Source organism: Silurus aristotelis (assembly GCF_946808225.1).
Source record: "Silurus aristotelis genome assembly, chromosome: 19".
In the NCBI taxonomy this organism is placed as follows: domain Eukaryota; kingdom Metazoa; phylum Chordata; class Actinopteri; order Siluriformes; family Siluridae; genus Silurus; species Silurus aristotelis.
In genome coordinates this window covers 19,708,124-19,731,929 of record NC_139592.1, presented here as the reverse complement: position 1 = coordinate 19,731,929, position 23,806 = coordinate 19,708,124, and the positions used below count along the sequence as shown (strand labels likewise).

At 37.9% G+C, this 23,806-nt stretch overlaps 2 protein-coding genes across 3 annotated transcripts; one reads left to right on the top strand and one right to left on the bottom strand.

The window, feature by feature from the left end:
• Nucleotides 1-313: 313 nt before the first annotated feature.
• gdi1 (GDP dissociation inhibitor 1) lies at nt 314-9,523 on the top strand. The gene is made up of 11 exons (XM_083570568.1): nt 314-842; nt 2,588-2,695; nt 2,821-2,920; nt 3,387-3,521; nt 3,629-3,827; nt 4,832-4,963; nt 5,368-5,467; nt 5,823-5,994; nt 7,256-7,400; nt 7,533-7,587; nt 7,687-9,523. The coding sequence occupies exons 1-11, from the start codon at nt 798-800 to the stop codon at nt 7,837-7,839; spliced, it is 1,344 nt and encodes a 447-aa protein (XP_083426694.1). The 5' UTR covers nt 314-797; the 3' UTR covers nt 7,840-9,523.
• On the bottom strand, nt 9,076-23,704 carry itih6 (inter-alpha-trypsin inhibitor heavy chain family member 6). Of its 2 annotated transcripts, XM_083570468.1 has the most exons (16): nt 22,303-23,704; nt 20,284-20,319; nt 18,166-18,320; nt 16,283-16,393; nt 15,502-15,749; nt 15,019-15,188; nt 14,741-14,857; nt 14,468-14,639; nt 14,080-14,354; nt 12,762-13,938; nt 12,495-12,521; nt 11,978-12,055; nt 11,764-11,817; nt 11,507-11,620; nt 10,820-11,194; nt 9,076-10,261 (listed from the first exon to the last, which is right to left on the bottom strand). In XM_083570468.1, the coding sequence occupies exons 1-16, from the start codon at nt 22,405-22,407 to the stop codon at nt 9,996-9,998; spliced, it is 3,480 nt and encodes a 1,159-aa protein (XP_083426594.1). In that variant the 5' UTR covers nt 22,408-23,704; the 3' UTR covers nt 9,076-9,995. The 2 variants fall into 2 exon arrangements, with proteins under 2 accessions (XP_083426594.1, XP_083426595.1); XM_083570469.1 differs by lacking the exons at nt 20,284-20,319; nt 22,303-23,704 and having other exon boundaries at nt 16,214-16,393; nt 18,166-18,273.
• Between the last annotated feature and the right edge of the window lie 102 nt (nt 23,705-23,806).

Genomic DNA, 23,806 nt, shown 5'->3' with positions numbered 1-23,806 from the left:
CCGCTGTGGTGACCCCTAACGAGAGCAGCCGAAAGAAGAAAGAGAAAGACACCTGAGGCAACCCGAACAAACTCGTGTACAGACAGACTCATGTGAACAGACCATGTGTAAACATACCACAGATATCCCAATCTAGACTCATTTATTTGAATAGGTGAGGAAGCTGTAAGACTACAAATTGATGTATTGATGTGTTCTACGATCCAGGGCTGAACCAGGATGGTAAATGTTATATCCCACGAGAAAATTTTTCAAAGATAAGCAACAAGTTTATTGTGTAATTTGCACCATCCTCCTCTTTCCCCCAGCAAAGGGGCACCTTTTACAAGGCAGGCTGCGGCGGAAGGATACATCGCTTTAACGCCTTATGATGAGTGAGCCTGGTGCACCCTGCCCAACTGTGCTCAGGGATTAACATGAAGTACAAATGTCAAAAGATATTATATCGTTGCATATAATATAACAAGCACTAGATTTCGTAAATGATGGAATTAAAGATGAATGTCGCGTCCTGGTGAATTAAAATAAAAGCGGAACCGCGGACTAGATCACGACGCGGATGTATAAGAAGAGTGTACGAGTCGGTGCTATGGTCAGGGCCATCTTGGCTGGTGCTCTCCGGACTGTGATAAATACATTATAACCCGCAAACGGCTCGCATTAAAGCATCAGTTTCACGGCTACCGGTGCTGAATTAAAGAAGCTGCTGTCCTTGCTTTATTAACACATCTTTCTTTCCTTAAAAATTAAATAGTCGCCCGGAAACCAGAGGAATAATAACTACATTGTAATACAACATGGATGAGGAATACGATGTGATCGTCCTGGGAACCGGACTCACAGTGAGTAGCTTTACTTTATTATTCCAGGGTTGTACTCTGTTTTCCAGAGTAACACTGTGGCTTATTTTACTTAAACAGGTTTTAGGATATGATTGTCGTGCTCAGAAGAAAACGTTTTTTTGTGTGTGTAAACCGATGCTGCGCGATCATCCATAAGGCCTGTTTGCTGCTGACGCATCCTCAGGACCGGTGTTATTTCATTCCACACCAGTACTCGGGCAAATCCCGCCCTCCTGTGCGCTAATTGGATAGAAAACTCCCATTACTTAATATCAGCAGACTGCATGATGGAGCGGGTGTTAGCCAATCACCGGCGGTTGGGCGGAGTTTGTAGGATGCGGATGGGGAAAAAAATCAAGCTCTATCATTGTAGGCGGTGGGCTTCGTTGATAAGGCGTGACCCGGCATTTCTTAACATATGTGTATTTTATTTCTGTGTTTTTATATGTATATATTTATTGGTGTCGTTTATCAGATGTATTTTTGTGCATCTAATATAATCTCTGACAATAACTTTTCTGCATCAGGTGCCCCGATTTGGGCGCAAAACTGTAAATTTTCTTTATTATACAACATGTTTCGTGCATTTTTCTATATTCTTTCTATTAAGGCAGTATTTTATCCCCTAACTAGTGCACTCCTGCAAAGGGAGGAAGGAGCCATTTAGGATTCAGCCATTATCCATTTTTGCTTCCTCTATTAAATAAAACATGTATATGAGACACATTTACTGCAGGGCTGACTGCTTATTCAGGTAAAAATAGAAATTATTTTATATTTAATAAAACAAATAAAATCTGTCCTAAGTTCACAAGTTCATTCTTTGGTATCATCTGCGCTCCGTGTCTGATATGAAGATGCACTGGGTGGAGCTGCATCCCAGAATGCAATGCATGAATGAGCATGCAGGCCTCAGGCTTTTCACCTTCATAGGATGATGAATTGAAACCCAGCAGGGGTTCTGATGTTCAAGATAAATGCATACAAATAAAATAAAATCTACTGTTAGTAAGGGTGGTTGTGTGTGTTTGTGTTGTTTGGGTTTGATTATTTGAGTTATAGCATTGTTGCAGATTCAATAATATATAGTATATAGTATATGTTACAAAGTAGTAGGTACTTATAATAAAGTAGTTTTCTATGACTTAATTACTTAATAATTTAGTAATTATATATATATATATATATATATATATATATATATATATATATATATATATATATATAATTTATTATATTTATTAATATTTTTTATTTATTTATTATAATATATTAATATATAATTTTTGTATTAATTGATATTATTTATTTTATTCACTACACTCACAGCAGCAGTAGTAGTAAGAAAACAGGAAACAGAAAAACAGAAAAAACAGTCATTGAGAAATGTACTATTAGTAAGGTTGGGTACGTGGGGGTGTTGGGTTTGATTGTTGTATGATTCACAAAATGTTTTATTGAATCATACTTTTCTATTCAAATAATTATTCAATTTGGTACATGGTACTAGCCTATATACAAGCTACTGTACATATATACATAATATACTGGGTATAATGATTTACATTTATAAATGTGTTCTTACACTCTACCTTGCAAATTACTCTTTTATGAATTATAATATATTTATATGTTTAATGCAATCACTTTAGTCAGTGTAACTTTAATGTGTACATAATAATAATAATAATAATAATAATAATGATCATGATCATGATAGTATTAACACTGTTTGTTTTCTGCAGGAATGCATTCTCTCTGGGATCATGTCAGTCAATGGAAAGAAAGTTTTGCACATGGACCGGAACCCATATTATGGAGGTGAAAGTTCCTCCATCACCCCTCTGGAGGAGGTAAGGATACACATTTGGCATCTGCTCTGCTTATTCTGTCATAAGCCGTTTTCATGTTCCAAAAAGTGGATTGACGGTTTATGCATTTATTTGTTTGTTTTAATTATGTGTAATTTACTTCACAGCTTTATAAGCGGTTTGATATTCAGGACGGCCCCCCAGAGTCAATGGGCCGGGGAAGAGACTGGAATGTCGACCTCATCCCGAAATTTCTCATGGCTAATGGTAATAAAACCTATCAAAAATGATACATTAGTATTATTTATATCACATAGCATTTTTCAAATCTGATTGGCCAGAAGATGGTAATTAACGTTCTATAATATAATATAAATAATAATATAATATATAACACTTTAGCAATGATGCCAAATACCAGATAGTAAATGTGTAATATTAAACAAGATTTATGTTAATACCCTCTTTTTAATATGCTGTTGTTTCTATAGTAACAGCATATAGAAATATAATCATTAATAAATTAAAAACATATTACTTGTTGTCAAAAGAATAGAAGACTTTGTATCGGAACGGGATTAATTTCAGTGTTGTAATTAATAATTCAGCTTCTTATTTGACCACATCACCACAGTTATTGATTATTTTCCGATAACAACATCGCCATATGTTTTATTTCTTACATATTTCCTAGTTTGTTTTCTACTTGTTTGATTCTGTCTAATATGTACAGGGCAGTTAGTGAAGATGCTCTTGTACACTGAGGTGACCAGATACTTGGACTTCAAAGTGGTGGAAGGAAGCTTTGTATATAAAGGAGGAAAGATCTACAAAGTTCCCTCGACAGAGACCGAAGCTTTGGCATCCAGTAGGTTTCATTTACCGCACTCTCTCATATAATGGTTAGATTTCATAACAACTCCAGATTGTTCTCCAGCCTCAGTGTCTTACTGTTTAGTCATCTACTTCTTCCAGATCTGATGGGAATGTTTGAGAAGAGACGCTTCCGGAAATTCCTAGTCTTTGTGGCCAACTTCGATGAAAACGACCCAAAGACTTTTGAGGGCGTCGATCCCAAGCAGACCACAATGGGAGAGGTGTATAAGAAGTTCGACTTGGGCCAGGATGTTGTTGATTTCACCGGACATGCCTTGGCCCTTTACAGAACAGACGAGTATGAGCTTGTTTTAGAGTAGATGTTGTTTCAATTATTGTAACTAGCTTGAGATTCGTGTGTGTATTTGAGTCATGTGCTTGGGTATTAATGTTGCCCATGCTGTAGGTAATGATTAACAAAGAAAATCCTGAATTTTAAGATATAACGGATAAGAAGCACTTTTTCTTTATTAAAGAACAATACTAAATAAAAGAGAGAAAATAAGACGGGTCTCTTAAAGTGAGCAAGTAATTTGTTTAGTTTTTTTTTTAGGAAAATGTACAATTTATTTCCTAAAATTGCTGCAAAAATATCAGTGAAAACAAAACCCATTAAGGGCATTTAATTGCCATATCACATCAAAATGCAAATACAGTGCGTTTAGAAAGTTTCTCCACAGTGACTGCATAAAGTAGGTTATGGAAAACTATTGCTTTAATGAAACTATAATTATAATAGAGAATAATTTGAAAAATGAGAATAATTATTGTCACCCTCGTGTGTTTATTGATTAAATCTCACGCTGAATCGCGATGTGGTTTTCTTGTCTCCGGAAAAGCCGCTTGAAATTTTCACGCACTAAATCCGTGTATTTATCACCAGTGCTCCAAACGTGCTCCTCTTTATTGCTCCAAGAGACTTTTTGACCGTACTGTATATAAATAAAAATATAAAAATCGATTTCAAATGTCTTTATAAACAGTAAACATACGGTGTTTTCTTTATGTTCTAGATTGAAATTATCCCAAACTTTGGAAACTTTCTGCCGTTTTCTTTGGCCTCAATCTTCTTTTCGTCCCTCAATGTTTTCTTTCCGTTCCTCCATCTTTTCATTCTGCAGCGTGTGTTTACTTCTCCAGCTCGTTCCAGAGTTTAGCTGGTGGTGCGTCAGTAATAATGATCCGTGGGAAACACAGTGCTCTGTGTTTAGTAAAATAGACTAAACGAAGCATTAGAACAATTGAGTTCCTCAGTTCTCTCGAGGAATCGTTTCAGCCCTAGATTTTATTTCTCTCTGACAGTTACCTTGAGCAGCCATGCCTGGAGACCATCAATCGTATCAAGCTGTATAGTGAATCTCTGGCCCGCTATGGGAAGAGCCCTTACCTGTATCCATTGTACGGCTTGGGCGAACTGCCTCAAGGCTTTGCCAGGTGAGCAAACCACAAACTTCACCAGCTTTACATGTTCAGATGTTCAGTGATTTTCCACCACACAAAACATTTCCTCTGAGACACCATGAGGAAGTAACCTCAAGAGGAAGCTGACAGAAAAAAGGGAACCTCTGATGTGTGAGACATAATAGTGGAATTATAAATAGTAACTGTTAACTGTTCTACAACTGTATATCCAGAAGAAATTAAACTATGTGTTAAAAATGATGTTTAATGTCAAGAATGTGAGTAAGAGTCTTGGATATGCACACGGCAGCCTTTATGATTACAGCAGCACTTTTTTTGAAACAATTTCATTACATAATAATTTAGTTATTGTGGCAGGATTCCTCTGCATTTGTTTTGTGTGCTTGGCAATTGCATTTTTTTGTTCGTGTCAACAGGCTAAGTGCTATTTATGGAGGGACCTACATGCTTAACAAGCCTGTGGACGAGATTGTCATGGAGGGCGGCCATGTTATCGGAGTAAAATCTGAAGGAGAGGTAAACTTAGCTTAAATATCTTTTATTTGTGCTCTGTTGAGTTAGCTGACATGGGGAAACATATTAATGGCCTGGTTTAATATAAAAACGTGTGCCATTTTATTTAATTTGATTACTTTTTAAGATTTAAATGCAGCACAAACAAAAATAGTCATTACCAGATTATTATAGAATGCCTCCAGGGGAGCCGATATTTACAGTCTAGCCTTAAGTAAAGAAAAGGCACCTTATAGTCTTTTTTTTTTTTACTTTTTCAGTCATGAAAAAAATTTATGTCGGAGAAATTGTTGGGGAATGGACACAGCATGTGCATTCATTTCAGTAACTTCTGCTTCTTGCCATCTTTTTCGATTAGATCGCACGATGCAAGCAGCTGATCTGCGACCCCAGTTACATCCCTGATCGTGTGCGCAAAGCAGGCCAAGTGATTCGAGTCATTTGCGTCCTCAGCCACCCCATAAAGAACACCAACGATTCCAACTCGTGTCAGATCATCATCCCGCAGAATCAAGTGAATCGCAAGTCAGGTCAGCACTTGACACCTGAATTCCATCTCCGAGCTTTACCTCCTTGCATAATAATATTGATGCATTAAACCTTTTTATTTGACTTTTTATTTATTTTGGGTTTTTGTTTTGTTAGACAGAAATACATAAATATTTATTATTAGTGATGATGTATTCTCAATTCTGATTGGTCAGAAAGTGTTGTACTCTGACAGTAGTGCCAGATGAAATTCACCTTACAGGTTTATGTTATCGTGCATGTATGTTGTCCTCTACAAGAAAGTCTTCATACAGGACTGCATCTTAATCTTAGATCATCTCCAAGTATACCTTGATCTTTCTGTGTAGTTTTTACACAGTGACACCACTAGAGGGCGGTGGATACGTCATTTCCAGCCTTCATACAGAAAGCCTTCCAAAGGACTGCATTATCTCTTAAGTATACCAAGGTTTCGGTGTAGTAATTACACAATGATACCACAAGAGGGCTGTGGATACATCATTTCCAGGCTTCCAACAGAAAGCCTTCATATAGGACTGCATCTTAGATAAACTACTAGAATGATTTTTGTGTAGTTATTACACAACTTAAGCACTAGAGGGCGGTGGATACATCATTTCCAGCCTTCATACAGAAAGCTTTTCAAAGGACTGTATTATCTCTTAAGTATACCGAGGTTTCGGTGTAGTAATTACACAATGATACCACAAGAGGGCTGTGGATACATCATTTCCAGGCTTCCAACAGAAAACCTTCATATAGGACTGCATCTTAGATAAACTACTAGAATGATTTTTGTGTAGTTATTACACAATGTAAGCACTAGAGGGCGGTGGATACATAATTTCCAGCCTTCATACAGAAAGCCTACCAGAGGACTGCATTATCGCTTAAGTATACCGAGGTTTTGGTGTAGTAATTACACAATGATACCACAAGAGGGCGGTGGATACATCATTTCCAGACTTCCAACAGAAAAACTTTATATAGGACTGCATCCTAGATAAACTACTGTACTAGAATAATTTTTGTGTAGTTATTACACAGTTTAAGCACTAGAGGGTGGTGGATACATCATGTCCAGCCTTCATACAGAAAGCCTTCGAAAGGACTGCATAATCTCTATAAGTATACCGAGGTTTCGGTGTAGTAAATACACAATGATACCACAAGAGGGCGTGGATAAATAATTTTCATCTGATGCAGTTCAAATTAAATGGAAATTTTGGACTGACAGTTTTCAAAGTTTTTTTTTTTTACGTAATCCTCTTTTATGCACAGATATCTACGTGTGTATGATCTCTTATGCCCATAACGTGGCGGCCCAAGGCAAGTACATTGCCATTGTGAGCACCACTGTGGAAACGGCCGAGCCTGAAGCTGAAATCGAGCCTGCACTCGAGCTGCTGGAGCCCATTGACCAAAAGTATGTTAAACCTATACATTTTTAACATTATTTAAAAAATATATTATTTAGAGCTATATAATAAATAGTAAATAATAATAAACAATAATAAAACTATTTATTATTCTTTATCCCTCTGCCTTTATATTCTAGGTTTGTGGCTATCAGTGACATGTACGAGCCGACAGATGACGGGTCAGATAGCCAGGTAAACGCTTAAGTTATTTTTTAAACTAGTCATATTTACTTTGAGTAAATAAGTTTCCAGAGAAAAGCAAATGTTTAAGCCTGTTTCGTTGTCTCGTAGATCTTCGCGTCGCGGTCCTACGATGCCACCACCCACTTCGAGACGACCTGCAACGACATCAAGGACATCTACAAGCGCATGACTGGCAGCGACTTCGACTTCGAGAACATGAAGCGCAAACAGAACGACGTCTTCGGAGAGGAAGAGCAGTGAGGGAGTCGAGACGAGATGGGTGGCTGGAGTAGGCAGTAGATCAGGACAGCTGTGAATGGGACAGATGTGAGGGGTTTGGTTTGATTACTAGATGAATAGTAGATGGTATCAGACAAGAAGGATTGAAGCAACGAAACCAGGCTGCGGGTGTATCTCAGCTGTCCTAGATTTTCCTTGCTCCTTGCTTCCTCTTCACTCTCAGCTCCTATTATTGTTTTTCTTTTCCCTCCTCCAAATTCTGTACATTTTAGCACACAGGCACAACGCTCTCTCACGCTCACGTTGCCCCGGCTCATCCTTTACAAAGCAGTCGTACGTTTTTCCGTGAATGTCATTTTCCGAGCTAATATCTTGCGAAACATATCCAAGCCTTATTTATTTGGTAGTGGTTCTTAATTTATGAATGATGCCTTTCAGAGCAGCCCTTGTGTCTTTACACGCTCCATTAACACTAGCAACAAGAAGATATTGAGTGAAATAGAAAACTAGAAACTATAAAAAAAATTTTAAAAAAAACTCCCGGACCAGGATTGTTAAACAAACGCACCAAGAGAATCACTTTTAGACTACCGCTAACGTGTGCGTTATTGACGAGTACTACAAAGCTGATGATTTTGCACCTAACACATAACACATGTATTATCAGTACCCTTGCATGCATCTTTCATTCAGCACCGTTTTCCGATCGATGCTGCTTTGAACACAAAGCCTCCACAGACACGCTCGGCTTATTTAACCCGCTGGATTAGGATGCGTATACGAGTCCGCATATGCAGTACGGAACTGGGAGTTTAAAAGCCATTTAAAGTAACGTTTCCGTTTGCCCGTGTCAAACCCGCATTCAGGATCCACACCAGGAACAGTTTGTATAGGAATCGTGGTAATGTGAATCTTTACCTTTGACTACTATTGTGCCCCTTCGTGATTTTCACATATCTTCTAGGTGTTCTGGTTTGTTAAACTAGGCTGGACCCTGGTCTATGAACTTGGAGTTGTGCGTTCTCTTCTTCCCCTTGTATCCTTCTGATCATGCTGGAGCGGTTCCTCGTGTCATTCCTCCGCTTCTCCAGCCATATCAATGATTTCTGCTTAAACCTCAAACACTATTTTCGAGACTTAACATTCATTTGTTGAATTACACACAGAATTCCAAATTTTTCCCTGTGTAATGACCAACACTTTCGTTCTTTTTTTGTTGTTGTTGTTCTCAAAAAGTGCTCTTTCTTTATCTTTATATTTTTTTTTGGTTTGTGTGTTTATTTTGCATTCCCACAGACTTTGGTGGACATCTCTTTTTGAATACTATGCTACTATAAGCACACACAGCGGTTCCATTTCATCTTCTTTCCTCCATGTGTCTTACTTACTGACCAAAAAAAAATAAAATAAAAAATGTAACACTGGAAACTGGATCAAATAGCATTAATCTTATTGGTGAACGTAGCTCTTATTGAAATGACCTACTGTCTTTTGTTTTCGTTGAACTCGAGTAGCTATTTTGATATTATTTTGCACTTTATTTATTTTCCTGTATGTGTGTCATGCAACTAAAAACTTAACACTGGCATATGGACGTGAAACAGTTGATGACTAAAATGTGACTTTATCACAAGTGTTTGAGCAGTCTTGTGCAATGAATGAAAAAAAATAAAAAATCAAATGTGAATAAAATGCTGAAAATACATATGGCTTTTTTTTTTTTTTTTAAAGGAAATTCATCTTGGATTGAGTACAGCTCTTTAAAAAATACATATTTAATGAATTATTTTGTTCACATGTACCACCGTAACAGTAGGCTTTACCAATCAACTAGAATCAATACATAATCCTTGATTTTGAAATGTAAATCTATATACATTTATCATTTCCCGAAACAAAATCAGTACCATAAATAGTGACTTTTTGAAGGATTATTTGCTGGTCATCTACAACTGTAGCTTCTCATCTTGAGTGCATCCTGATTCATCTCCTGGATTCTTCTGACTGACTTGTCACATTTTCTATACTTTCCACAGTCACTTTTCCTTACTGTACACTCTCAATGCTTATGTATTAGCTGCGAGTAAACAGGTCACCTTTGCACTGTGGTGTCCAATACTCTTGTTTGGCCTCTGTGTCTAATGAAAAGACAAGACCATTAAAATGTTGCCAGGAATTTAAAAGTCATCCACTAAATAGCTTTGGTAAGGCTGCTCCAGGAGCCGCTCCACTTCCACCTTAGGCACCACCCAGCACTGGGTCAAGTGGTGCTTAATTAGCGTGTCCTTCAACGTCTTATCCTGTAACGTGACTGGAATATATTCATCCCCTTTCTTGAGTAATCCAAAATTCAGAGTGCTGTTGTTGCTTATCTGGCCGTGATGGAACATGGCAGCATGTCTGTCTATCCTCACCACCTCCATGGTGCTGTGCTGGAACTGGCCTGGATGAGAAAGAGGTTCTCAGCTTTAGATCTGGACTATTCCCCTGTGGCAGCATGGTATCATGGTATATTTTGCTTAATAATGAAATCTAAATTAAGATTTATATCCTTGATATACACACTAATTTATAAAGTTTTCAGAAACTGCTTTTTTCCGTCTTAGACTAGAGAGTGTTTACAGACGGCTGGGTATGAAGTGGGAATACACCATTAAGTACCTTCAAACCTTCACTCACACCTAGGGACAATTTAGTATAACCAATTTACCTACAACCATGCTTTTGGGAAATGGAAGGAAAACCCAGAGGAAACCCACATTGTTGGGGAATGGTGCAAAACAGACAATACATTGATCTCAGGATCAAACCAAAGACCAAATAGTTGGAGTTGGAAGGCAGCAATATTAAAATGTGGTGCACTCATGACTACCCAAGATACACTGTGCCTTTAAGAACTCTCCAATGGTCAGCTATAGGCTATAGTGTCATTTGTAATTCTTCTAAGTAAATACAGGTCCTGGACACCATAAAGAAAAGACAAATTGTGCTACATACATACCGAGTAGACCTTGCGTTAAAGAAGACAAGCCCACACCATCGAATACATAGAATCCTAGATGCTCCATCTGGAAATAGGTGGGGTGACTGTATCGATGGATCAGAACCAGGAATGTTACACCTTTTCCGAGCTGGACCCAACAGCTCTGGTGTCCATCAAGCACAATCTTCAAGCCTGGGAGTGTCACAGATCCATTTTGTCTGGTAGGCAACTTTGCAAGCCCTTCTCCCTTCACTACCACTTCATGTATAGTGAAGGTGATTCTTATGTCACTTTTGGAAATAATGATGGTTATCTTGTCGAAGAAGGTGCGAGTGCGGTTCTCGAGTCCAATCTTGGGAGGAGCCAACACCAAATGTCCATTCACTGTAAAGCCTGCGGGGTATATAAAAAAAGCGTAAAAAAGTGTGGTGCACATATACATGCTTTACAAGGTGCACATACATGAACACTTTATTTTGGTGGAAATGTAGGTTAAAAAATAGTTCATCTGTAATATGGCCTGGCAAATGATGCATCCATTTTTAAGTAGTTAACAGAACATGAGGGGGAAAAAAAAAGATTTTTAGATATGCTTATGTGGAAAAAGACCCTATGGAAGTTTAATGACCTTGTTAAACCTTGCAGCCAATGTGTAACTGAATTGTTCGTGATTTTTCAGAGCTGCTTTTTCACACTGTAATTTACCTCTGACTGGATCCTCTAGGAGACGAAACACATCATTGGCCTCACCATCAACAGTAAAACACAGATTTTCATGTGTCTTTGGGAGCATGACAACAAAATGGGGGTCTCCATCCACTTGCGAAAAAAACATTAGAGGTTATAATATTGAGGAATAAATGCTTTTCCATTCATCTTTAAACATGTATTAATATGCATCCAACTATAACATGTTTTAGCCTAATGACACAATGACGGAACAAAATGATGAAATTATCTACCTGAGGAGGGGAAGATTCCTACAGAACTTATGATATCTGTATCATCTGGTGAGGCTGGAAAAAAGAAAATCAAGGAAAATTTGGAAATGTTATAATCACACTGAAAAAGACTGCATGAGACATAATGGCACAAAGCCTAGCATAAGAAAAGTCAAAGTAAAAGATGTGATATTTTGGCAGTCATATTGTTCATGCAGCGTAATGTCTGACTTACAAGAATCGTAATGGACGATGTAGTCGGTGTCAGTGTCGGAGTCGGTGTCAGTGTCGTACTCATATGAGACGTCATACTCTACAATAAAAATCAAAGTGCCATTAGTTTAAACTCAACAGTGCAAAAAAACATGGAGGTGTATCAAATTACATACATTTGGCATCATCAGCATCTGTACAAGTGACAAAATATTTGTGTAGTTTTTATGTTATATACATGTGTTTTTACCAAAACTATAATTTACTGGTGTGGTAAACCAATATTTACCTTTCAATCAATTACTAGAAACTCACCCAGTGAATTAACTATAGTAAAGGCACAGAAGTGACTTTAAAAAAGAAAACATCTTTCCAAAATACAAAAAAAAAACCTACACTATAAGTTTTTTAGCTGCACCATTGACAAATTAACATCTAGAGTATATAGGATTGTAGCCCCATGTGTTAAAGATAAATCACCACTGCAAATACCAGCCAGAAGTCTAGAATGACGCGAAGGACTAAAATGTTAGTTTTACCTTTCGTCAGGATGGCTGTAGAGACATCTGGAAGACAGAGAAGAGAATGTTTCAGTCAATGCAACCATAAAAAGTCAAATGTTTTTGGTTGTTTAGTATAAGTACATTTTATAGCGCATTAGCACAAAGTGGGTATAAACCTGTTTACTCTTCAGGAAAGTATAGAGTACAAATCTACAGCTGTTGATAGTTGCATACCCAATTACATCTGGGCTCAAATATTTACTAGATAGAAAGATACAAACCTGCAGCTGTTACTGAACTCACCTAAAACCCCAGTAGCTTCCCACAGACTGGGTGCATCTGTCATGCCTGGCATAGGGGCAAAGGAGGCAGCCACAATAGTGGAGATGTTTATTTCCTGATCAGGAGCTTCGGGTGAAGTGTTTGTCAAAGAAACCTTGTGAAAGTCTGGTGTGGCAACATTGTCAATGTCAGACAAGAATCTGAGTTTCCCCAGAGGCTGGATTTGATGTTTTCCTGAGCTGGGTGGTGCTGTTGTTTCAGCCATATTGGGCAGTGTGACTAAACTCTTGAAAGTAGCAAAAGCTGTGCTGGTGGAATTGAGTGAGAGGAAAGAGGGAGCATCAGTTCTCAATGAGCTGGTGGGAATAGTGGGAGCTTTGCTCAAAATGTGTGCAGATGTGTTGTGTGGTAATGTTGTTGTACTCTTGGGTGATGCGGGTGCAGTCTTTTTGTCTTGAAAAGAAGTATTTACTGGATGTCCAGGAATAGGCAGGTCTGTTCGAAAGGGTTTGGAAAGAGAAGACTTGCTAGGCTTTAGAGGTTTGCCTGTTTTTTTGACCAAGGCAGTAGATGTCATTTTGATACTTGATGTTTGTGTAGGTGTGGTCATTATACTTGCTGTAGTAGTAGTAGTAGTAGTAGTAGTGACAGGCTTGGGTGTAGTTGTGGTTGTAGAGATGGTGGTTTGAGCTGACTCATCCATATCTGGTTTAACCACCACCAACGAGGTGACTGGAGTGACAAAATTATATTTTAATGAAAGGTTGGTGGCCTTCTCTGCTAACAAGCGTTGTACTAATGGATTTGAGCTATTGAGTTTAGCTAGCAAAAGCTCTTTGATAGTGTAATAGGCCCAGAGGCGATGCACAAAGTTAGCAATGCCATGCAGCTCCAAGGTACAGCCCAGTGATGCTGAAGTGTCATTTACTTCAAGCTTGTCCAGTACAAACTCACTTTCTACCTTCAACTTCTGCTTTGTGCCACTTGCTGTCAATGAAACTTTCAGATCCTGTATGTCTGGCTTGACCTTCCCAGTGACTATCAGCTCTGAGCCTTGGAAATAGTTGGGAAAAAGGGCCAATGTGACATCATATGCTTGGTCATCAAGGTAGGAAAGCTGAATATCTGACAGTAGTGGGCTCGCTACCTCGTTAAAAAAACCCTTTAACTGGACTGCAGCGTCAGAATCTTCATATACCTGAGGAGGGGAAAAAGAACAACCTTTTTAATTTAATCAGACATTTTCCTAATATTATCTTTTAATGACACTTGGTATTCCTGTTCCATCTCGAATTTAGGCATTTAAAATAAACAAGTACTAGTTTTATAGCTGTATTACCATCCGTGCCATGCCACGGTTCTCCAAAGCCAGCCTTTTAAGTAGAGGAAAATCTGCATCATCTCCGAATGCCAGAGTAAATAAAGAGACTGAACTCAGCACATTCTGAGCATTATGGAGTATGACCTCTTGTGCAGTCACTCCAATTGTAGCCTCTCCATCTGTCAGAAAAATGATCATGGGAACTCGTCGTGGTGATGAGAACTCGCTATCACTGGATGAAGAAGGTTTAATCAGCTGTGCTGCTGAAAGAAGAGCAGCATTGATGTTTGTCCCTAGAGATAAAGTAATACAGAGAGAAAAATGACGTCTTTATACATATATGTCTCTAAGTCGAATATATGACTTTATGAAGATGTCATTTGTCAGGTCACTGATAGACACCTACAGCCATCTGCAACGATTTTCTTCACAAATTCCCTAGCATCCCGTATGTTTTGCTGTGTGGCCAGCACGGTGCGCCCTTTCTTCCAAATCTGCACTTTATCCGAAAAAGTAATTAAATTGAAGTAGTCCCCCTCACGCAGGTCACCCAGAATTGTAGATATCGCTGCCTTAGTCTGGGTCAAAAAAAACCATGGAAGATGCCTAATTACTGACCAGGAATTATGCATTAATCAATTACATGTTCATAACTGATAAGATGACACCTATATGACACCTGCTTGATCTTTGTGCCGATCATAGACCCGCTGATATCAATGACGAAAATAATGTCTTTTGAAACAACTGGAAGGTCCCTTGGGGAAAAGAAGTGAACAAAGAAGCCGTTGTGGACCTGAAGAGAAGAAGCAAAGGAACCAAATGCAAAAAACATTTATTGGCACAGCACGAATAGTGTGTGTGTGTGTGTGTGTGTGTGTGTGTGTGTGTGTGTGTGTGTGTGTGTGTGTGTGTGTGTGTGTGTGTGTGTGTGTGTGTGTGTGATAGTGCCATAACCTGGATGTCTCCCATGAGATCTCTTTGCTTAACATCATACTGGAGAACAAAGTCTGCATTGACGCCTTTGGGGGAGATGGTCCTCTGTTGCTGCTGGCTGGGGTTGTAATGAATGTGAGCACAGTGTAGGTTCTGCTGCACCTGAGTGGAAGGGGGTGCGTTGGGCTCAGCTGTAAGCATGTGAAAACAATTTAGGAGCTGAAGCATGCTGAAATCATTAAAGGTTATTAAAAGAACAGCTTTGATAAAAAGGTTCAGGAGCAAAAATAAAAGCCTTAAAAGTTCCTTGATCTTAATTAGATGGTACTGCTGTATCTTCTTATAGGAATCTTATAGAAGAAACCACAACAAACTGGGGGTGCAGATGAAACATCAACAGTATGTAATTAAAAATAGATCAGCCTGAACATGCACTAGTATAGCCAAGAGTTTCAGCCACAAACTGTGATTATGGACATTTTTATGTTTGTCTTTAATTTGCACCTTGGTCAATGTTGGTGAGCAGGCGACTGGTCCTGAGTGGTAACACTTTGATAAAGCTAATTTCAGTCCTCTCCGATATTCTAACATCTACAGAAAGATTCTGCACAGGTTGCCCAGGCCTAAGGCCCAAAGCGAGCTCATAGCGCCCTAATCGTCTTGTCAGTAGCTCCTCATACATCAGGGAAAAGTGCATACGGACCCCAGGAGGCACGCTGACAGCCACTCGAAACTTCTCAATCTCCCGCTCCCTTTAAACCAAAGGAACAGAATGCTAAAACAGTAGAGCATTAGCAACCAAACAACTCTATAGTACTTTCAACACAGTCCCACTTATCAATGATGCTAAATAATATAATGAATGAACCTTTAAGGAAATATATACTGCTCTGCATAAAGGTTCAATAAGACAATTATGGAGTATGGTATGCTTTAAACCAGGTGTGTCAAACATATTATTGAATTATTAGTTAAATAACAAAGACTCTTTTTTTTATCCTTACATTCAGTTCCAGTTCACAGGATATTTTCTGGATAGTTTCAGAACATTTAATCACTTATATTTTTACTTTTTTTTTCATATGGTTTCACATAGTTACGGGCTGTACTGTTTGACTCCCCTGCTTTACATACATAGAGACTTTTAACAATAAAAAAAAAAAAGTTAATAAAAAGAAACATGGCCTATTGCATTTTCAAGTGGATGTCTGCTCACTCAGTCAATGCCAAAAGAAACATGGCGTAATCCCAGCAGAGGAGGTATCAAATACACTTTTGGACTGACTTGGTGGCAACAAGTCCTGTTGTTTTCCCCTGCTTCTTGGCGTCATCGTAGATCTTTCTGGCGACAGCTCGCTCCTTCACTTCGGCCACATGGACTTTGCCGTTAGATGTGCTGAGGAGTAATTTGCAAAAAAGAAAGAAAAAATTAAGAATATTTGAAAAATAAAAAACAACAAAAAATGTGAATTGCCATGTCAAATCTGAAACCAGAATCCAAAACGTCTGGTAATTTAAGGATTATATGGATTATTTGCATTTTAGATCTATATAGTCTATCTACTGCCATGCCTTTAATAAGTTACTTAGATTCTTTTTAGTAACTGCCTGGTCAGGGCTGGGTAAGTTTAAATTGGGCGATATGTTTATTTGTATTTTGGAAATTACAGCCACCCAACCAATTATCCCCTGGATTGAGGCAACTGAGGTTAAGGAACTCTTAAATCCAGAATTCACACACCTTGCAGAAATCGCTGGAATTTCTACTTCTTTTTTCCAGTGTGTGTTAATAAAAGCTGGGTTAAATCCAAATACAGATACTGATACAGACACAGTTAGAGCCCCTAACAGACACAAATCATGTTACAAAACTATATAATGTTACCTTACCACCTACCGCCATTTTCCCGTAATCATTTCCCCCTCCCTGTCTACAAATAAACATGCTGTGTAATCTGTTTAGGGTAATGCCAAATCAACCTAAATATAAAGCTGACCCCTTTACCTCAACATATTTGATAAAAAAAAACATCAAACCCATGAATATAAACAGGCAGTATTAAAACTGGGCTTGTCAGAATGTCAGAAAGGGAAGTTTAAAGGCCAGTGGAAAAAGACGCAACACTGTGTGTGTTGTATGAGCCAGTAAAAGATCAGGAAAAGTCGGTAAGATTGTGTGATGCACACAGAGCTCTTACTTATAACTTGAAAAACATTGCTAGTTTTGTGTGTGAACATTTGTGTGCAAAAATAGATGCTGTTTGATTCATATGAGATAATTTATTTTACTGGAATTCCTGGGCACAAGTGTGTAGGTATATTGTGCTTGCATGTGTACCGAATGTGTTTGTGCACACACGCCAATATGTGAGGGTGTATTCCTTGGCCACATGCCTTAGTAAACTACAGCAGGAAAAAAAAAGCTGGGAGAAACATGGCTAGCTCATGTAATTTTCACTGTTAGCACTCTGACTTCTTGCTACAAAGCCCACTATTCATCTGGCCTAAAGGTTCCCCGTTTGTAAACCACTTCCAGCCCCAAATTCAGTTCCTGGCTGCTCGAGAAGGCAGCCTGACATTTTCTTATTTGCGGGAAACTAGTTTACACTTAGGATTCTTTTTAAGGAAAAAAAGTCCTCTTAGTCTGGTTTTCAGTCCTCTTAGTCATACACAAAAACATGTCTTTTTCCCCATAGGAGTGCTTAGATAGAACATCTCAAGTTTTATTTCAGGATTATACCTCTTGCTGGTTTGAAGGGCCATTTTTAAACCTTTCCTTTCCTTTCCTTTCCAAATAACGTAAAAACAAAGTCAGAGGTATTTGATCACATGATTTAGCTTGACCATTACTGACTATTTTCTACTTCGTCTTGGATAAACCATGGCACCTAACTCTATGCAAAGGAGTTATTAAAGAATTAGCTGTTTTCTTCCAATTCTTAATTTAGAAAGTTTTAATTACTTTAACGATGCGTTCATATCAATATTGCCATTCTAATATGCTATTGTTTCTATAGTAACAGCTCTCACACTGGGTCTGTTTTCTATTTATTCCTAGAAAACTGTTTCATTTATTTTCAGTTCCTTGGTCAATATTTTGTTGTTCAACATTGTGCATTGCATAGAAGAACAAAAGTTAAGTAATCTATAGTAGCATTTATGACTCACATGGTAAAGTTGGAGATGAATGCTGTGGGAGGCAGGTCAACCTCGAACGCGGCCTCTTTGGTGAAATGGAGCTGGTTCCAGACTGTGCTGTCGACTGTGGTGAGAGCATAGCGGGAGATGACGGTGCATCTGACATGGTAATCTGTGATCTTGAGCTGGGGTTAGGGATAAGGTGATATAATAGTGAAACTGTGTAGAACAATGAGTCACCAGCTCTAGATTTTAGAAACCCCACTATTTACTGTACTATTTATCTGTGCCTTTCATGAGATGTAATGTGTGTGTGCCCTTATTCAGACCACACTGGAATGTAAATGGAAGCTTGATAACTGTAACTGTAAAAATATTGGGTAAACCTTCCTAAATATGTGATATTGACATATACTATATGTAAGAATCAGGTACCATCTAATATAAAAAAATACTCTATTACAGAGTCTTTGATTTTGAATCTATTCTTTTTTTATTGCATTTATTGGGTAATTATTATTCATCATTAGTCAATCTTGCCAGAGAGGTCCCCTGGTGGTCTAGTGGTTAAGATGCAGCGCTCCCACAGCTGCGACCCGGGTTCGATTCCCGGTCAGGGAACCATCCCCAGCCACTCTTAGTGCCGGTCCCAAGCCCGGATAAATTGGGGGAGGGTTGCGTTAGGAAGGGCATCCAGCGTAAAACATGTGCCAAATCAAACGTGCGGAGGATCCGCTGTGGCGACCCCTAACGGGAGAAGCCGAAAAGAAAGTCAATCTTGCCAGAGGATAGGGAGGTTGAAATCTGATTGGCTGTCTGAACTTCTGGTTTCCATAATGCAATTTTTTTTTCCCAGAGCAAGATGTATTCACTGGACTGGAATTTTAGGGCAGTCAGCGTTAAAAGTTTTATAACCTTTTGGATTCAAGCATTTCTAAGAGCAAATGAGCTAACCATGCCAGCCAGGTTCAGGAAAAGTTCTGTGGCTGAAATATAAGTTCTCCATGCAAAGTCAGTTAAATGGCCACTTTGGGGAAAGTAGGTGGTTCTTGGAGATATTTGGTGGAAAAAGAACATACTCACATATTTAGTAAATTACTAAAATCTGCCCTTCAAAATTGTTGTTTTAGGCATTAAGGGGAAAAAACGAAGAGTGCATTTTAAGAACTGCTATACATATAATTAACCACATAATTGCAAAAAAACTTGTAAGTAAGCCATAAATTGTTTCGTATCCAATTTAACACTTTGTACCAATCGTACCTATAAATTACCATTTTTATGATTTGATTAATTGACCATGACTCTGCTTGTGGATAACTTGGGCATGGTGGTTGTGGAAACTTTAAAACTAGTAGTTAAAGAGTCAGATGGGAATGTATTTTATTTAACTATATAACTCTCTCCTTATAACTTTCTCGCTCTTCATGGAAGATACCTGAATAAAAATGTTACATACAGAGAAAAAAAATTATTTATATTTCCATCTAAAATTATTATCATCTAAATTCAATTCAAATTTAATTTGTCACATACACAGTCATACAGGGTACATCATGTAGTGAAATGCATTTTATTACTGTCCAACATCTAAACATGAAAATATAAAAATACAAATAAATACAAATAAAATATTAAAAAAAGTATATACGTCTGTGTGTGTGTGTGTGTGTGTGTGTGTGTGTGTGTGTGTGTGTGTGTGTGTGTGTGTATATATATTATTCCTAACCCTATTTTTTTTTTATACTCTATAATTATACTTTATATTTTTAATACACTTTTATATATAAAATGATTATATATACACACACACACACACACACACACACACACACACACACACACACACACACACACACACACACACACACACACACACATACATATATATATATATATATATATATATATATATATATATATATATATATATATATATTATATATATGCATACAAAAAGTGATATTGACATAATATAAGATCAAAATCCTCAAATGGATTAACAAGTGACCTTATTGTTTAAACAAACGTGTTGATTTTAATAAAATTTTAATAGTGCCAGTGGAAAAAACAAGTGGCAAATTTGGTAAATGTCCGCAAATGTTTTTGAAAGATTATACTGTATATATGATAAAACCCAGTACTTACTGAAGGTTTAGGTGTGTTGCTTTGACGCCGTAATCTCTAGAAAAGAAGCAATACAACAGAATGACATTTAGAATTGTCTTTAGACCACTGATTTAAATCTTTTTCAGAATTCAGATGAGATTGAGGAGATCATGTTTTTTAAGGTTTGCAGTCAAGACCTCATGACAAAAACCCATTCTTTTAATGTTTATGCCACATAGACATAAATTACAGAGTCTTGCCGTTTTGTTTAGACTGTTGTTTGGCACAGGCATGAATTACCTGACTCTAAAACAAACATAACCAATGAGAGTTTTGACTGTAAATGTGTATAGTCATCATTTTACACATAGAATAAAAACTTTATTAAAACCATAATCTTTATTAGGAGCCTCTGATGACTTATTTAAATGTAGTATAATACTGAAAATAATACCGAAACATATCAATAAACTATTAGAAAACAGCCCTGTACTCTGGCCCTTACTTCGCCTCATCACTCTGACGCCAGTGTGTGAGACGTGGTCGGGCTTGACGTCGCTTTAAAATAGACTGAATCAAAGCCATTCATGAAAAGAGGAGCAAACGAAGGTAAATATCTGTATGGTACAGAGACGACTTTCAGATGTTAATTATACGCATAAACGATTACTGTGCTTGGGTATTACCATATATCCTGTAGGGGAGCAGGAAATAAAACATAAACAGTTAAATGTGAAAAACAGGCAGTCTGTGCTTTGCCTGTATTCGCTCTGGTAAATAAAATAAAATCACTCTGACTCTCGATATCATAAGTCATTTAATTGGGATGTGAGTGAGAAGGATGAGGTCTTATAAGCTGGCTATTTATTCAGTGTGCACATGTGTTTAATGTAAAACGTAATCTACATTTGGAAGGCAAATACTTGAGTGTGCTATATATCTGGGATGTACATTCCTATGATTTTTTTATATCTTATATGATAACAGAAGTTGCCTACTTTTCCTCTTCCATAATTGTATCTGTGCAACTAATGTTGTAATGTTTATATATATCTTTGGGGCATTACATTAAACCACAAAAACTGTAACATCTGACACTTTTAGGAACATTTGGCTGATCTTCATGAAGAAAGAATGGGTTACACAAAAATTATAGCTTAAAGTTATGGTGTAGCAAAGTGTACCATTATTTATCAGCATTACAAGGTTCTCACCAGTGTATTTAAACCTGAAGGTTGATGGTTTCAATTCAATTTATATCAGTTAATTCAGTTAACAATGGGCATTGCCCCAAAGCAGCTGATAAATAAGTTATAAAATAATATTAATATATTAATATTAATAATTAATTTATATGTTTAGTGCCTATAAGTTTTTTCCCCTAATGAGCAAGCATTTGGTGACAGTGGCAAGGAAATAAAAATCTCCCTGAGATGGTATGAGAAGAAATATTGAGAGGAACCAAACTTTCTCAAACCAAACCTCATCTGGGTAGCACCTGATGTCCATATCTATTTTGTCACTGTTCAGTTTACACTCTAAAATACACAAGGTTACTGGAAGATGGGATTTCTTCAGATCAGATGCCCAGTGAATCCTGTGTCCATGATTTTTAATAAAAATTAATATCAATATGATCCCTGGGTTTCTCCACTTTTAAATAAAAGGTCAAAAAAACGCAGAACATGAGGGGTTTTTCCAAATCAAATTTTTCCAAAAACCCAACCCAACTCAAACTTACTACATATCATGTATACATATTAGAGAGGATTCCAAGAGAATGTTAAGAAAAGAAAGAACCCTTGACAATCAGGTAGGTAAAGGGAAGAAGTTATGAGAAGCATTTGAAAAGCCTTACTATACACACAAACCATTCTGGAGAATTTTGCTCAACAAAAATGGCTTGTCAATACCGAAGCAGTCATTTGGATAATCGGAAACACACATATACAGGTTCTAACCAGCCACAGCAAACTGTCAGAAAAAGACAGAAATGCTATTTCTTTAGGCTCAGCACTTGATATAGATATTGCATTCACACACACGCAAACAACTCACCGTAAAAGCGGCGCGTCGTGCGTTTTTCCGCGTCCCGAACTCCTCTGCTCCTCCAACCCACACCACGAGCAGGATCGCGGTGATCCCGTACGCATTTATCATCATTATTATTCACTCTAATGGGTCTGTTCAGCCTCCGTCAGCTTCATCCAACCCACACATGAAGCATTGTGTGAAGAAAATGTGCTGGGTTTTCGTGTTTCCAGTGCGTAAATCCCTCCAAGTCATCCAGGTCTGTGCGCAGGCTCGTACCTGGGGCTACATATAGAGGGACACAGGGGGGTGTTGATTGGCTCAAGTTCAAGTGCAGCTCTCTGCTGGAAATTTCGCGCAGTCCTGCCATCGTTTGGAGGCCCCAAGTATCCTTACGCCGTTAACCCTTTAATGCCCGCCTTGCGTTTGTCTGTGCATCCAGTATTTACTGAAATTTTAGGTGTGTTGTTTTGACGCTGTAATCTCTAAAGGAGAAGCAATCCCCCATAACTGGCTTTAGTCCACTGGTTTTTACAATGCAGTTTAGATCAAGGAGATGCTTTTTGTCTTTTTTTTTTTTTAGTTAAAGTTTGCAGTCAAGGGAGCATGAGAAAAAAAACACGATTCTTTGAATGTTTATGCCACATAGACACAAATTATAGACATGACTTTGTTTAGACTGGTGTTCTGCACAATCATGAATAAACCAACAACATATTTAATTATGAACAGTATTTATCAGACTGATTCATATTCCTTACATGTTGAGGTGCTGTACTATGCAACATTTAACCACTTACAAGAAGCAAACAGTAGAATGAATAGTTTATATCCAAATGTATATCCAATCTTTATTTAAATTCAATATGAACACAGTAATTAAGACTCATTACACTTGCTGTATTATATTAATCGCTATACTTGCTAGTGTCTTTGTACCAGAGTGCTTATTTAAACAGGCTTCCCTTTCGGTTGCAGAGGAACTATAGGCCTTCAGGGAAAGCACTTGAAATTGTAACGTGTGTTAGCTGTGGTCAGACTGTTGAGGTTATGAACTGTGTATTTGACAGATGTATATTTGTTTGGTTGCTGTCCGAGGTCCTGATGTCTAAACTCTCTACTGCACTCTGTCTCTCTGTTTGTCTGTCCTGATCTCTGTCTGTGTATGTCTCCAGCTTTCTCTCAGACCTGTTTCTCTGTCTCTTTCACATGCCCTCTCTATCTGTCTGTTTCTCTCTCTCTCTCTCCCTCTCTCTCTCTCTCTCTCTCTCTCTCTCTCTCTCTTTCTCTCTCACTCTCTCTGTTTGTCCTTCTTGATTTCTGTCTATCAGGTACTTGGTTTCTCTGTACCACCCCCTGACTGTCTGTCTCTTTTCTGTCTCTGTCTGTCTCCCTTGTCCTCAGCCATGTTCTGAGATGGATGTTTCTGACACATAGCCTAAAATAAACTCTCTCCAATGCAGCCTCACATTCACACTTCTGATAGTCACAGCTGGGATATTCAATGTTATATAACAATTCAACTGTTATA